Raw genomic sequence first — 15,633 nt, 5'->3', positions numbered from 1 at the left:
AAAATGAGAGGACAGTGATTTTCCCATTTTCTACTATAATTATGTATAAATACGTATAATCTCATGAGATCTTTTACTGATAAATACCTGTGCTAGGTCTGAAATAGGAAGATTTAACAAATTGCTCTCTTAGGTAGCAAAAAAACTTTACTCTGCTTCTAAGAGGCTTTCTTTGTGATCTCTCTCTGCTTTTGTAGTTATGCAGCCCTGATAGCAGACTGGCCTGTGGTTGTCTTGGGCATGTGCACGGTGTTCATCGTGGTCTGTGCCTTGGTTGGAGTATTAGTGCCAGAGCTTCCTGATTTCTCTGATCCATTGCTGGTAAGGAGAATTGAGCCAGTAGAATCTGTTTATTTTCTTTAGCCCTCAATCATCTCAAAAGATTAAGTATTTTAAGACATGTTGCATTATGTTATTTAGTATCCCATCCCTTTTAAAAACCTTCTCAAGCCATGAGTAAGTATACACTTCTCTTTCTGAAAAGTAGAGACATGTCTGTATTCTCAGGTTCTTAAAAGGGGTCAGGTAACTTGCTCACCATCAAAAATCTGGAAATTTGCTTCATGGTCTCCATGTTTAAACTAAAAAGCAGAAAATTGGAGAATCTGCGGACTGTAAAAACGTCTTCCAAAAATCTTGAAGACTGAGTGTCACCTTTTTTCCCAAAGACGTTAAGGGAATTTCAGTATTACTGAGAGAGAGCAGGGTCTGTTTTTAAGTAAATGTCCCTCGGGAGTGGAATAGTGAGGAAAGTATGAGCAAGGATAATGATAAACCCTTTGTAAAACACTGTTGCATGCATAACACAATTTAATTTGACCATGATTTTTTTATAACATAAAAATAAATGCCAGGTATGAATTTGGAAGAGAAACTTCAGATAAGTTTTTTTTTTTTCCTCTTTCCTGAGACATGTAACATACCAAAGAATCAAACTGTTTGTCACAGTAAATAGGTGATCATTATTATGTCAAGTCATCTTGTCTTAATGCAGTTCGCCTCTGGAGTAGCTGTGAGGAACGTGTATATTTTCTGTTGAAAGCTATACATCACCTTGACATTGCCTTCCCGAGCTGTTATAACTATACTTAGCCTGAAATGAAGTACACTAATGGGAATTTGTAATATTTTGCCTTAGGGTTTTGAACCAAGAGGGACTGCAATAGGCCAGAGACTGGTCACATGGAATAACATGGTGAAAAATACAGGATACAAAGCAACATTAGCAAATTACCCCTTTAAATATGCAGATGAACAAGCCAAAAGGTAATCATTTATTAACTTGTAGACAAACCACTGCTAACGAATTCCACTTTTAAACATTGCCTGAGCAAAAAGATTACATCTAAAATGTGTGGCTCAAAATCTTTGCCACTGAATTTGTTGAAATTTTCACTGTCTTTTAAGATTTGGTTGTATATTAGTGAGGGTTTGGGGTTTTCTTTCCTTTTTCAGAAGTGAGAAAATTAATGTTGGTTGCTTATGTTCATCCTTCCGACTTAATATCAAGCGCTTAATAGGTCATGACTTTGAGGTTGTATTGTTACCAGTAGGCTTCTCAGCCTTGAAATAGTGAGGACTTGATTGAAGATCAAACTGTGTTCCATTTCAGCCATCGGGATGATAGATGGTCAGATGATCATTATGAAAGAGAGAAAAGAGAAGTTGACTGGAACTTCCACAAGGACAGCTTTTTCTGTGACGTTCCAAGTGAGTGGCATCGTAGATGACAAACCTTTCAGAGTTTCCTGGGATTGAACATGATTGATATCCTAGACTGTCAAGAGTAGGTGGCTGGTCACACAGCTTCACTGCTTCTATCATGCTGAAAGGGGTTTTAGCTTAATTAACTTGTAATTTTACTTCTCTAGGTCAGTCAACCACTAATCTGAATTTATTTACCTAAAATTAAAAATTAATGAGAGATGATTGGGTTATATTCGGTTTTAAGAAAGATATAAGTCTAATAAAATTCTTGACCTTGCCCAAAATCTCAAGGCATTTAAAAAATTCCTTGTACATTTTTTGGATTGAACCCTGAAATAATCTACAGTATTATCAAAAATTTATATCTAAATTTTTGATTCATTCAAAAAACCTATATTAATAGCCTTCTTGTGCCAGCCTTGTCATTAGACATTACAGGTAGCGAGATGAACAAAATAAAGTCCAGAGGTCCAAAGCTTGAATGCCTCAGGGACCTAGCTCATATATGAATGAGAAAAGTGAGCTGGGTTAAGAATGCAGGAAGTGATGGTGATTGAGGAGAATGCAGCAGAATGTGGCCTTGAAAAAACGAGGGCCCAAAGATTGTAAGAAATTCCCGGAGGCCAGGAATCCAGATTTCAATGTGGAATCACCAGATCTCTAAATGTTGGCAGCAAATTCAGTAAATAAAATTCGCTGTAGCCTAGAGTCAGCCTGGTCTCTGTGCAGCTGCCAGGAAGGAGGAGTTCACGGCCTCAAGGAAACATGTGTCACTTTGAAAGTCATTGATTAGCCCTCATGGTTATGGATGAGGAATTGCAGTAACTCCAGTTTCTGATTAAGTGAATATTAACATTGAAGCTCTTCTGGTTTCAGCTTTTTGTTGTTGCTGTTGAAAATCCTTCTAAAATATGTTTTTTCCCTATCTTCTTAGTAAGATCACTAGAGGACCTGATTGGGTCTTTGATGTTTCTAGATCTTGTCAAACCTCAGGGTCTTTATTTGTCTTGAAGACAAGAGTTTACTAAAGAAAACTTTGTGACCATGAGGGTTTTCATGTAATAAAGCTTTATTCATAAATTTGCAAATTGATTTTCTTTGTCAGCACCATTAGGCATTTTAGATCATATAAAACGAATCTACTCTGTTTCAGTTGGTTCATATTAATTTTTTTGATGGCTGAGGAAGCAGAAACAGTACTTACTGAGCACCCGTTTTTCAGTACCGCATTTAATTCTCACACCTATTTGGGAAAGTGTTGCTGTCTTTATTTTACAGATGAGGAACCAAACCAAGGCTCAGAGAAGTTGTTAGTTGCCTAAGATCATCCAGCTAGTAGATGACAGAACCTGGCTACACCCAGTTCTAACTCTGAAGACCATGCTCTTTCCAGGATATCACACAACCTCCCTTATTCAGAAACATATTTTGTATTAGTATAATTTTCAAAATGTTTCTTCTAGAACTCTGAACACTCAACCAGAATGAGTAGTATGTCTGTGATCCTGGCCAGCGTTCTGTGTTTAGTTGACTGTTTTTAGTGCTCTTAAGCTGGTCACTTGCCGTCTTTGCTCTCTAGTTAGCTGCCAAAGAGGACATCCTTATAATCCATTCTTGATATTCCCTGGTGCATCGTTCTTTGATTTTATATACCATTGGGGTGGTGTGTTGTGAAATTAAGAGGGAGGCGTTCAGTTGATTTTCTGCTGAAAGTTCTTACGGATTGCTCTTCCTAATTACAGTCTGATCAGAACTAGATATGTTACATAACTACTACGATTTTTAAGATATAGTGAGTAGACAAAGGCTTTGAGCTAAAGCAATATTATAGCGTTACTCTTTAAAATTTTTTTACATTTTTCTCCTGGAGTTTAATGAAAGACAGGATTCCCTACTGCTAATGAATTGCCCAGGTGGTTTCCCAGTTTGAATTATTTCTGAACGCTGAGTCTTCTGAAATAAATGAATAATTTATAAACCTTTTTCTTTTTGTTTTTTCTCCTATCACCAGGTGACCGATATTCCAGAGTAGTATTTACTTCAGCTGGAGGGGAGACATTGTGGAATTTACCTGCAATTAAATCAATGTGCAATGTAGATAATTCAAGGGTATGTAAAGTAAAACTGAAATATGTTTAGCACAAATAAGGTTATACTTTTGAAACTCCTTTTACTGCTGACCCTGGTGCCTGATCAGATGAAAGCATTCAAGTGGCTTACCTACCGAGGAGTAAACACCAGCAGAGTGGCTTCGCATTCTTTCGGATCCCAGGATCAAAGTGTCTCTGCTTCCCCACCTTTAAGACAAACCATCTTCCTTAATAAAGAACTCTTTTTCTTTCCCACTCATGTTCTTTGTCCGTGATAGTCTTTTGTATTATTTCACAGCTTATTTCCTTTTGGGATAATAGTTAAGCCTTTTTTTTTTCTTCTTTTGTTGTATTTTCTCTTCCTAATCTAGTTTCATTGTTCACTCCATTTTCCCCCTGAGGCGACTGTCAGCATCTTAATGATGCAATGAAATGCTCACCTTTCTGGCAATCAATGGGTCATTTGGGCCAATGACCTCAAAGGAAAATTTAGGGCACAGGCTAGGAAAGGGGACATCAAAGGGCATAAATACAGTATCTATGGAAATGGCCAAAGTAATCCAATCCAGATTGTTCCGAACTCTAAATACCTGGCTGCTTTACAAAGACAGAAAGATGCAAGAAGACAGTGCCAGAAAGTGTAAAGTCACCTACCGAGCTTGGAAGAGCTGTCAATTTCATGTGTTCAGAGGTAGTTTCTCCAAGTAGAAACTGCTGTCTGATGTCACTAATGGCCTTGCCCAAGCACAGTAACCAGGTAGAAAAGGAACTCGTGTTCTTAGCATAATTCTAAAATGGAAAATCACTGGTCAGTTGAAAATCTAATCACATGCCCTGCTAAGAGCTAGACTGACAATCCAGTGCAATGACCTGTTCTATCAACAGGGCTTCTTAATGGAACAGGAGGTAGAAAGGACTCTGAGGTAACCCACAGACCAGCATCTCACTGTGCTGATATAAGTACCTTCTGAGAACTGAGTGGCTTACCCAGGTCACCTAGTTGGTTGGTCCCAGATCTCCTGACTTTATTCTTCATTCTGAAATGCTCTTTATATATTTTGAAAATAACTTTTACGTTGATTAGGATATCGGGATTTTCTGTGAGTGACATCTTGTCTCTGTGCAGCTCCAAATAGACCAAAGTCACAAACTATCTATAAACAACCCAAAGTTTCTTCATCAGTGGTCAATTTTTATTTGTCATATTTTCTTCTGTTCTACAGCTATCAGTAGGTTATTTAGAGGCTATGGACATACTTCTCCTTGTTGTGGGTTACAACCCTTCTCATACAGAAGGTTAACTCTAAAGTAGTGTATATGTAGAGCACTTGCTATGTGCAAGGCTTTATGCTGGGTACTTACTTCTCTCACAATGGACCTGTGACCTTGGAATAACACCATTTTTTTTTTATTGGAGTAAAATTGCTTTACAATGTTGTGTTAGTTTCTGCTGTACAATGAAGTGAATCAGCTATATGTATACCTATATCCCCTCCCTCTTGGACCTCCCTCCCCCTCTCCCCCACCATCTAGGTCATCGCAGAGCACCGAGCTGAGCTCCCTGTGTTATACAGCAGGTTCCCACTAGTTATCTGTTTTACACATGGTAGTGTATTTATGTCAAACCTAATCTCCCAATTCATCCCACCCTCCCCTTCCCCCTCTGTGTCCACATGTCCATTCTCTACGTCTACATCTCTATTCCTGCCCTACAAAAGGTTCATCTGTACCATTTTTCTAGATTCCACATATATGCGTTAATATACATTTTAACAGATGAGCAGTTAAGTTTAGAGAAGTTAAGCCAGTCTGGTTACTTTATAATCACACCTTGGATGAGAACAGTTCATTAACTTCTATACCTCTTAGATCTCATTATTCTACCCTTGCAGTTAATCTTGAGACCTTCCCTCCCTGGAAGACACTAGAGTGATTGAATTCACTCAGTTGATTAAAGCTGATGTTTATTGAGTGTTGTTAATATTTGTCAGGAAGTGTTCCAAACACTTTAATGAATTATTTCATTTAATCCTCATGACAGTGTTAGGAATGAAGCACTATTATTTTGCCTATTTTATAGATGAGAAAAGTTCACACAGGTGGCAAGTGGCAGATGCAGGATTTCAACCCAGCCAAGTCTAATTCCAGAGTCTGTGCCTTTACCCACCATTCTTTATGCTTCCATAATGCAGATTACCACTCCCCCTATATGTGTTTTGCCTTGTTTGACTGTATTTACCATTTCCCACTCAACTGAACCTCAAAGAATCATCATGGCCTAAAATAAGTATACTTTTTAAAAAGATCCAGCAATTTATTCTATGAATACATGTTAGACTCTTATGGACTCAAAAGCCAGTAAGCAGTACTGTGCCATTATAGCTTTCATAAGTGAAAACAGTATATTATTTTATATATATTTCAGATGATAAAAATCAGCATCAATAGGTAGCTTACAAAAAGGCATACAGAAAGGATAAGATAAAGAAGTTGAATGAATTACATGAAGGGACAATAATGGGAGGAAAATAATAAAGCTAAGGATGAGATTGAACACAGAATAATGCATACCCCACAATTCTGTATATTTGAGCGGTGGTAAGCTTCAAACTTGTCTCTAACCTCCCTGGCAGCCAGAGCAAAAAGGAATTCATGATCAGAGACAAAAGTCACTTAAATAGAGTAACAAATGTGTTTTTTAGAAGAAGCCCATCTTTTCCTCACACTAAGACAGGAAAGGATTGTTCCCATAGGCTTCATAAAAGAAGTGTGATGTTGTGAAAAAGTTCTTAGCAGGTTTACGAGAGGTACAGTATTGATTCTTAGTTGGTTTGTAAACCATATCTCAAGTAGGTTGGTAGCAGGAAAACATTATAGCAGAAGCATTTCTACAGGGATAAAGCAATGAAAGCTAAATACGGAGTTTCTAATGGTTTGGCTTGATGCATTTGCAAAATTTAGACTATCAAAAAGAATAGATGTCTGCTTGTCTGAGTTTTTTTTCCTACTGGGCTCATAATAAGGATTGGATAGCTGTGAGTTCAAGTCTGTAATCCCTGGCAGGAACATAACAATTTGTGATCCTCTTGTGAAAATTTGAGGAACAGACCCAAGACACGTACATCTGAATGAATGGTCAAGCCAATTGTAGATCCACACCAATAAATGAATAAACAGAATCAAGGCCCCCAAATACTACCTCAAGGAGCATGGTTGTAATTTTAACTTTTTAAATTAAATACTTTTTTTCCAGTTGCAAACGCCCTTGTATTCTAGTCTCAAACTCTGCTCTGAACCCAGAATGACATATGTTTCTCATAGAGATAATGTATTCAGTGATATCTTAAATAATAACTATTGGTCAACAGTTCAGATTTCAGATTGTTACTGTACTTTTTGGAGTCTCCCAGCTCAAGACCCTTTGAGGATTTTTATTTGTTGTGACGGTTTGAGCAAAATGTGTCCTGAGGCAACTTGGCAGTCTTTCCCTTTTTTCCCCCCCTCAAATCCTAGCTATTGTACCTAACCACTTGGTTATTAACAACTATCAAGTTGAATGGGACACACACCAAATGGTACAGAGCAGAAGAGCTTAATTGTTGGTGGGTTGACTCCAGAAAGCATCTGGTAATCAGTGCAATGTCACGAGACCAGGTCTTTCAGTGGTCGCCTGCCTGTGTTGATAATACATTGAGTTCAAATTCCAGATCCCATTTAAATTACATGCCACTTATAGTTCAGATGGGCACTGGTTTCCAGAGTGAAGAGCTTCTGTTTCTGATGCTGCGTCTACCTCCTCACAGAAATGCTTGTTTTCTTAGACTCTTTCAAAAGAAGCCTCAGTTGCCTCCCCTGATCTTCTTCATTACTTTTTTCTGCACTTTGACATTCCTACGGGACACACTGGCAGAGAGTCATTAGTAACAAAGAAGTGTGTGTGTCTCTAATCTTGACTCTGCTGGAAGCCCTTTACCCTATTTCTTAGTCTTTACATAGTGTAGATGTTGGAGCTCAGAGGAATCAGCTTATAGAAGGGATTTGAAATTTGGTGCCTAAGACCCTTTTTACTCAGGTAGCTTTTGTGGACAGCTGGAATGCCCCCCTCACATGCTTAGAGGACCCCAGAAATGTGTTTCCTGATGCTTGTTTTAAAGAGAGCTGTGGAGCTCTTGCTTTCTTCTTCCTCTCTAGGCTCCCTTCAACTTTCAATACATGAGGAACTTGGTCACATGGGGAAGGAGTGTCTAGCAGTTGATTGAACCTGGTTTTAAGGGCCTAATTTTCTTCCCTTTATTCTTTCCTTAGCTTCTTTTTTTTTTTTTTTTTATAACAAACTTTATTGCGATTTCTTCCTTATACTGATTCCTAGAAAGCTTAGAGCCAAATGTGTGACCTACCTTCAGTGGAGACTGTATTTTGTGTACTTTACTCCTAGCTCCATCTTCTCTTTTTTTTTTTTTTTTTAAATTAATTAATTAATTAATTAATTTTTATTTTTGGCTGTGTTGGGTCTTCGTTTCTGTGCGAGGGCTTTCTCTAGTTGTGGCAAGCGGGGGCCACTCTTCATCGCGGTGCGCGGGCCTCTCACTATCGCGGCCTCTCTTGTTGAGGAGCACAGGCTCCAGACGCGCAGGCTCAGTAATTGTGGCTCACGGGCCTAGTTGCTCCGCAGCATGTGGGATCTTCCCAGACCAGGCCTCGAACCCGGGTCCCCTGCATTAGCAGGCAGATTCTCAACCACTGCGCCACCAGGGAAGCCCCCCTTAGCTTCTTAACATATCTCCAACTTGGCCATTTGTTTTGAAAGTTAAGGTATCATTTAAAACTCTGCTGGTTTCTTCTTTTTCTCTCCTCTTCCTTTGCTCTTATTTGAAGCCAACTCCACCCCTGCTACTATCTAACTAGGGAAGTGTGCAAAGACGTGTTATCACCACATAAGCAAAATGATCCCTAAAAATCGCGTTTGTGAATACCTAGAATGAAAAGGGCATTACTCATAAGAGTTGCAAGAAATTACTCTCATTAACTCCATCCTTATTTTTATAAACTTCAAAGATTTCAAAATCATTCCTGTCAATCCCTTTCCCATGAATATGGCAAAGATGCAGCTGCCTCCTGCATAAAGATACACCTGCTTGCCAAGCTCTTTAAGCCCCACAATATAAAATATGACTCTGTGTTGAGTTACCTCAGTCCCAGATGACTAAGTTGTGCCGTTATCCCATCGCACTTACAGACTTTGGCACTCTGTCCACAGGTTCACATAGACCCTTACACATAATATGCTGCTTCTCATGTTGAATTGTAGCGGTTTGTTTTCTTGTCTGATTTCCCTGCCTCACTGTGAGCCACTTGAGGGCGGGACCACTTTGCCTTATTTGTCTTGATAGGTGCTCAATAAATACTTTTCCTTTTGGATGGTTGGATGGATGGATGGATGGATGGATGGGGACATACTCCCTGAAAGCCTAGACAATCCTTGAGCTCCATTCCTTTATATTCAGGGCACTGGCATCCAACTCAGGATAAATGTCTTCTCTCTGTCCTTATTTCTTACCCCATAAAAGAGTCCTCAAAAACTGTTTTCCAAAGGTTGTACATCAGCCATCACCTTTGAATGTGAGGACTGGCCCTCCAGAGGCTCATTAGCATTTATTTTTGATAGCAGCCATCAAAGTAGTATTTAGTCTGTGTTTGTCATGTCCAACTTTTTAATCTTTGGTCAGATACACACATAAAAAACCCCTGCAATTCTTTGAAAGGGTTATTCAAGGACAGAATTCTGTGCTTTCTTTTCCAGTTTTAGCTGGCAACCCTATTTCCTTTATCTTTGGCTTTTGGTTATTTGAGCAAGTACAAATATGTTCCTTCTAGCTGATAGTGGGTTTCGTAATGGATACAGTTCATTTTCTTCCATCTGAAGACTGTCAGACATTGGGGTTGCGTTACCTTTCTTTCAGTTCACCAGGCTGACCCCAGGGACTTGCCTGGTATTTCTTTGTGGGGTAAACCTGGTTATCTGAGAGATGCTATTCCAGGGTTTCCTGTTATTTATTAGGTGGTTCAGTTTCCCCTGAGTTAGCACATGTGAATATTTTTATCTAGAAACAATTTTAAATATTAATTATCCTATTTTATGAAATGTCAAGTAATTATCGCTCTTTAAAAATGAGCTTAAAAATTAAACCTTTGTTAAAATCAACATTATTTTAGTACACTTGTATAATAACCCTTTGACTCATTTTTCTTTACCCCCAGTAGAGTATCTTTAAAAAAAAAAAAAAAAAACCCAACTTTTTATTATGGAAATTTTCCAACAGAGGCAAAAGTAGAATAGTAGAATGAATCCCTATGTGCAGGTCACCCAACTTCAGCAATTCCCAATACGTGGCCAATCTCCTTTCATCTACACCTTGCCCCTGCAGAATAAGTCCCAGTAAAGTGTCTTCATAGCCAAGTTACTAGTAACTTGGTTCTTGGATAAGCCGAAGTTCTAAAGAGGTGAATTGTGCCAACTTCTCTTCTACTTTGAGAAAATATTTCAATGCATGATTGATAAAGCCTACTTTAATAAAAGGGAAAGGGTGGTTTTCATCTTATTAGAAAAAAAAGATACTCATGCCCTTCTTGAACTTTGGAGTTTCTTCCCTGGAACAACCTTTGGTAAATAGAGATGAGAGAAAGTGATAGGAGTGGGTCGTCTTTAGCCCTGGCACTTCCAGAGAAGTCTCTGGACAGGCTCAAGAGCAGGGGGATATTTCTTATGCTCACCCTCAGGGAAGAGGGGCCATTTGTAATTTATAGATTTTTAAGATGATGGGATTGTGCAGGCTTCACTCTAATCTTAGCAATGCCAGCTTTGACATTGGAACAAATTTCAATTTTCTATAACAAGAACAGCCATAAGAAAGAAAGCCTTCGCCAGGAATAGTGTTCTAAATGAAATACTGTCCATGTTAAATCCAGAATTGTTATACTTACTAATATGCAGCAGACCCCTGTTTACCAAAACAGAAAGTTCCCCAAAAGGGGGGAGTTAGCCAACTTGAATAAACTTTGAAAGATGTGGAAGAAATAATTAAATTCCTACTGAAGTATTTTATTACTTTTATATGTTTATTTAAGATCATATATATATGTATATATATATATGTATATATATATACACACATATAATTTTAATTTAGAAACATTTTCCCCCTCTACTCATATATCAGGAAACAATTTTATTCCAGGTTTTTCATGCGTCTTTGGCATCACTCCTCTGATACTACCAGAATCACTTTTTTGAGTCTGACAGTTATCTAGAGAATATCATCTTTGCCTCCAAGTTGATTGAAATATAGTACCTTTGTCACCAAAAATTTCATGCTGATTACCAGAAATTTTAGGCAAAGCCACAAATTCGTTTTATATATCAATTGGGCAATTGTTCTCTTAATTAATCCCATAGGTATACATACATAAGCTTCACAGCCTATCCATTTCATTGCTTTTTAAAGTGACTTTGAAAAGGCTTGTTTACTAAAGAGGTGTTAATTTTACCTCCTTTTTGAAACCAAACTGGCATTGACTGAAATTGTTTCACACTTGTATGTCATCCCCAAATAGGAGTTTGTTGTTCAAAATGAAGTAACCTAGTGAGCCCTCTGCAGCAGAAGAGAGCAGATCTGGGGGGAAATCTCACCTTGTGTTCAAACTGATACCTAATTCAGAGGATGATTCTATAACTTCTGTAACTTTCCTGTCCCTCAAGGCCACCGTCATTCAGACCTTTCTGTGAACTGATTTTAAACGTCAGTTCTTCCGCGTGTCTCTGTCTCTGCAGATCAGAGCTCATCCCCAGTTTGGTGATCTCTGCCAGAGGACCACAGCTGCTTCCTGCTGCCCCAGCTGGACGCTGGGGAACTACATCGCTATTCTGAACAACAGATCATCCTGCCAGAAAATCGTCGAGCGAGACGTTTCTCATACCCTGAAGCTACTTCGGACCTGCGCCAAACACTACCAGAACGGCACCCTGGAGCCAGACTGCTGGGACATGGCAGCCCGGAGGAAGGACCAGCTCAAGTGCACCAACGTGCCACGGAAATGTACCAAGTACAACGCTGTGTACCAGATCCTCCACTACTTGGTGGACAAAGACTTTCTGGCCCCAAAGACAGCCGACTACACACCCGCTTTAAAGTACAGCATGCTCTTCTCGCCCACAGAGAAAGGGGAGAGCATGATGAACATTTACTTGGACAACTTCGAAACCTGGAACGCTTCCGACGGCGTCACCACCATCACCGGGATTGAGTTTGGGATCAAACACAGTTTATTTCAGGATTATCTTCTGATGGATACTGTGTATCCTGCCATCGCCATCGTGATCGTCCTTTCAGTCATGTGTGTCTACACCAAGTCCATGTTTATCACTCTGATGACCATGTTTGCCGTCATCAGTTCCTTGATCGTGTCCTATTTTCTCTACCGCGTGGTGTTTAACTTTGAATTTTTCCCTTTTATGAACCTCACCGCACTCATTATTTTGGTGGGCATTGGAGCGGATGATGCCTTTGTCCTGTGTGACGTCTGGAACTACACCAAATTTGACAAGCCTCACGCGGAAACCTCAGAGACAGTGAGCGTCACGCTGCAACACGCCGCCCTCTCCATGTTCGTCACCAGTTTTACCACGGCGGCTGCCTTCTACGCTAACTACGTGAGCAATATCACAGCCATCAGATGCTTTGGGGTATACGCGGGGACAGCTATACTGGTGAATTACGTTCTGATGGTCACATGGCTTCCGGCCGTGGTTGTCCTGCACGAGCGGTATCTTCTCAATATCTTCAGCTGCTTCAAGAAGCCCCAGCAGCAAATATACGATAACAAAAGCTGCTGGACAGCGGCCTGTCAGAAGTGCCACAAAGTCCTTTTTGCCATTTCGGAAGCGTCTCGAATTTTTTTTGAAAAAGTGTTGCCGTGCATCGTCATTAAGTTTCGCTACCTATGGCTGGTCTGGTTCCTGGCCTTAACTGTGGGCGGGGCCTACATCGTCTGCATAAACCCAAAGATGAAGCTGCCCTCTTTGGAGCTGTCCGAGTTCCAGGTGTTCAGGTCGTCCCACCCTTTTGAACGTTACGACGCCGAGTACAAAAAGCTTTTCATGTTCGAGCGCGTCCACCACGGAGAGGAGCTCCACATGCCCATCACGGTCATCTGGGGTGTGTCCCCAGAAGACAATGGCAACCCCCTAAACCCTAAGAGCAAAGGGAAGCTGACCTTAGACAGCGGCTTTAACATCGCCAGCCCAGCTTCCCAGGTCTGGATTTTGCAGTTCTGTCAAAAACTGAGAAATCAGACATTCTTTCACCAGACTGACGAACAGGACTTCACCAGCTGCTTCATTGAGACCTTCAAGCAGTGGATGGAAAACCAGGACTGCGACGAGCCTACCCTGTACCCGTGCTGCAGCCACTGGAGCTTCCCCTATAAGCAAGAGATTTTCGAACTGTGCATCAAGAGAGCCATCATGGAGCTGGAGAGGAGTACGGGCTACCATTTGGATAGCAAAACCCCAGGGCCGAGGTTTGATATCAATGATACCATCAGGGCAGTCGTGCTAGAGTTCCAAAGCACCTACCTCTTCACACTGGCTTACGAAAAGATGCATCAGTTTTATAAAGAGGTGGACTCGTGGATTTCCAACGAGCTGAGTTCTGCACCCGAGGGCCTCAGCCACGGCTGGTTTGTCAGCAATCTGGAGTTCTATGACCTCCAGGACAGCCTCTCCGACGGCACCCTCATCGCCATGGGGCTCTCCGTGGCCGTGGCCTTTAGTGTGATGCTGCTTACGACCTGGAACGTCATCATAAGCCTTTACGCCATCATTTCGATTGCCGGGACTATATTCGTCACCGTTGGTTCTCTCGTCCTGCTGGGCTGGGAGCTAAACGTTTTGGAGTCGGTCACTATTTCGGTTGCGGTCGGCCTGTCTGTAGACTTTGCCGTCCATTACGGGGTTGCTTACCGCTTGGCCCCGGATGCCGACCGAGAAGGGAAGGTGATCTTCTCTCTGAGTCGCATGGGCTCTGCCATTGCCATGGCCGCACTCACCACCTTCGTGGCTGGGGCCATGATGATGCCCTCCACGGTTCTGGCTTACACCCAGCTGGGCACCTTCATGATGCTCATCATGTGTATCAGCTGGGCTTTCGCCACCTTCTTTTTTCAGTGCATGTGCCGGTGCCTTGGGCCGCAGGGTACCTGTGGTCAGATTCCTTTACCTAAAAAACTCCAGTGCAGTGCCTTCTCCCACACCTTGTCGACAAGTCCTGGTGACAAGGGACAAAGCAAGACACACACCGTGAATGCTTATCATTTAGATCCCAGGGGCCAAAAAGCTGAAATGGAGCACGAGTTTTACGAATTAGAACCTCTGGCAGCCCACAGCTGTATGGCCTCCGAGAAGACCACTTACGAAGAGACCCACATCTGCTCTGAATTTTTCAACAGCCAGGCAAAGAATTTAGGGATGCCTGTACACGCAGCTTACAACAGCGAACTCAACAAAAGCACCAAACATGAAACCAGCTCTGCCTTGTTGCAGCCCTCTCTTGAACAGCACACCATGTGTCACTTCTTCTCTCTGAATCAGAGATGTAGCTGCCCAAATGCCTACAAACCTTTGAAATATGGCCTGCCGTCTTGCCAGCAGATGGGTGACTGCTTGTGCCACCATTGCGCTCCGACTGCCAGCAGCTTCATGCACGTCCAGAAGGGCCTGGCCCCTCTGAAGGCTGCACACCAAGCGCCCGAGGGCTTCGTGCATCCCATCCCACACATCCACCACTGTCCCTGCCTACAGGGCAGAGTGAAACCTCCTGGAATGCAGAATTCTCTGCCCAGGAGTTTTTTCCACCACCCGGGTCAGCACATTCAGGCCCAAGAAAAACTCGGTAAGACCAGCGTACACAGTCTTCAGAGCCTAGAAGAGCATCTTCCAAAGATGGCAGAGCCGTCGTCACTGGTCTGCAGAAGCGCTGGAGCTTTACACAAAGCATGCTGTGCTCCTGAGAGTCACCAAAGGGGACTCTGTAAAGACAGAGACATCGGGAACGCAGAGGGCAGTGGAGGGGCTGCAAACAAGGACTCCAGTTCAGTGAGTCCGACTGACAAGGCAGAAAGGCAAGTGGAGCCAAGCCTGTCACAGACGGATGTCATCGTAAACTCACAACGCTTAAATCAGAATGAACCCAAATTCATCTTTAACCATTTAATGGGGGAGGCTGGTTATAGGTCCTGCCCAAACAATCCACAAAGTTGTGGCAGAATTGTGAGAGTTAAGTGCAGTTCTGTGGACTGTCAAATACCAAACATTGAAGCCAACGTGCCTGCTGTATTAACACACTCGGAACTTTCCGGCGAAAGTTTGTTAATAAAAACACTTTAATAAATATTGTATTAAACCAGTGCCTCAATTGTTCCTTTGAAATGGAAGTCAAATCCAGAAGTTTAGAAAGGGAGTCCAAAAATACAGGAAAAGCATGTTTAACTTTGTCAAAAACCATGAGATATTTTTAGATTCCATATGAACAATCAACAAACTCACTTATCTAATAAGTGTTAGCCATTTGGAATTTTATATTTTCAAAAAGTACAGTTGTTTTTTTACATTTATACCCAGCTTGAAAAGTTATTGTCTCTCTCTCTCTCCCCTCTCATAGCAGTGAGTCAGAAATTTAGAGTTTGAATTATCTAGAACTTTCATTTCTCCCTGACAGTTGTATTTACCTGATACCCTTATTCTGGTGCCTTTGGTTGTCAGTAATAAGGACTTTTGATGGCT

The 15,633-nt window shown here is 41.3% G+C and overlaps 1 protein-coding gene across 5 annotated transcripts in view; it reads left to right on the top strand.

The window, feature by feature from the left end:
* DISP1 (dispatched RND transporter family member 1) overlaps positions 1–15,258 on the top strand; it is a 209,314-nt gene extending 194,056 nt beyond the window's left edge. For 3 of the 5 annotated variants that reach the window (XM_036849380.1, XM_036849356.1, XM_036849391.1), the window contains 5 exons: positions 198–321; positions 1,139–1,266; positions 1,613–1,710; positions 3,719–3,816; positions 11,626–15,237. In XM_036849380.1, coding sequence (XP_036705275.1) covers positions 198–321; positions 1,139–1,266; positions 1,613–1,710; positions 3,719–3,816; positions 11,626–15,237 — 4,060 coding nt within the window. Of the gene's footprint in view, positions 1–197; positions 322–1,138; positions 1,267–1,612; positions 1,711–3,718; positions 3,817–11,625 lie in introns of all 5 variants that reach the window. The other 2 variants (XM_036849373.1, XM_036849365.1) reach the window with 1 other exon arrangement.
* The last annotated feature ends 375 nt before the right edge of the window (positions 15,259–15,633 follow it).

The sequence above is a fragment of the Balaenoptera musculus genome, chromosome 1 (genome assembly GCF_009873245.2).
Source record: "Balaenoptera musculus isolate JJ_BM4_2016_0621 chromosome 1, mBalMus1.pri.v3, whole genome shotgun sequence".
NCBI classification, from domain to species: Eukaryota; Metazoa; Chordata; class Mammalia; order Artiodactyla; family Balaenopteridae; genus Balaenoptera; species Balaenoptera musculus.
Note: the sequence above shows the minus strand (reverse complement) of the source record. Positions and strands in the feature narration are given on the sequence as shown.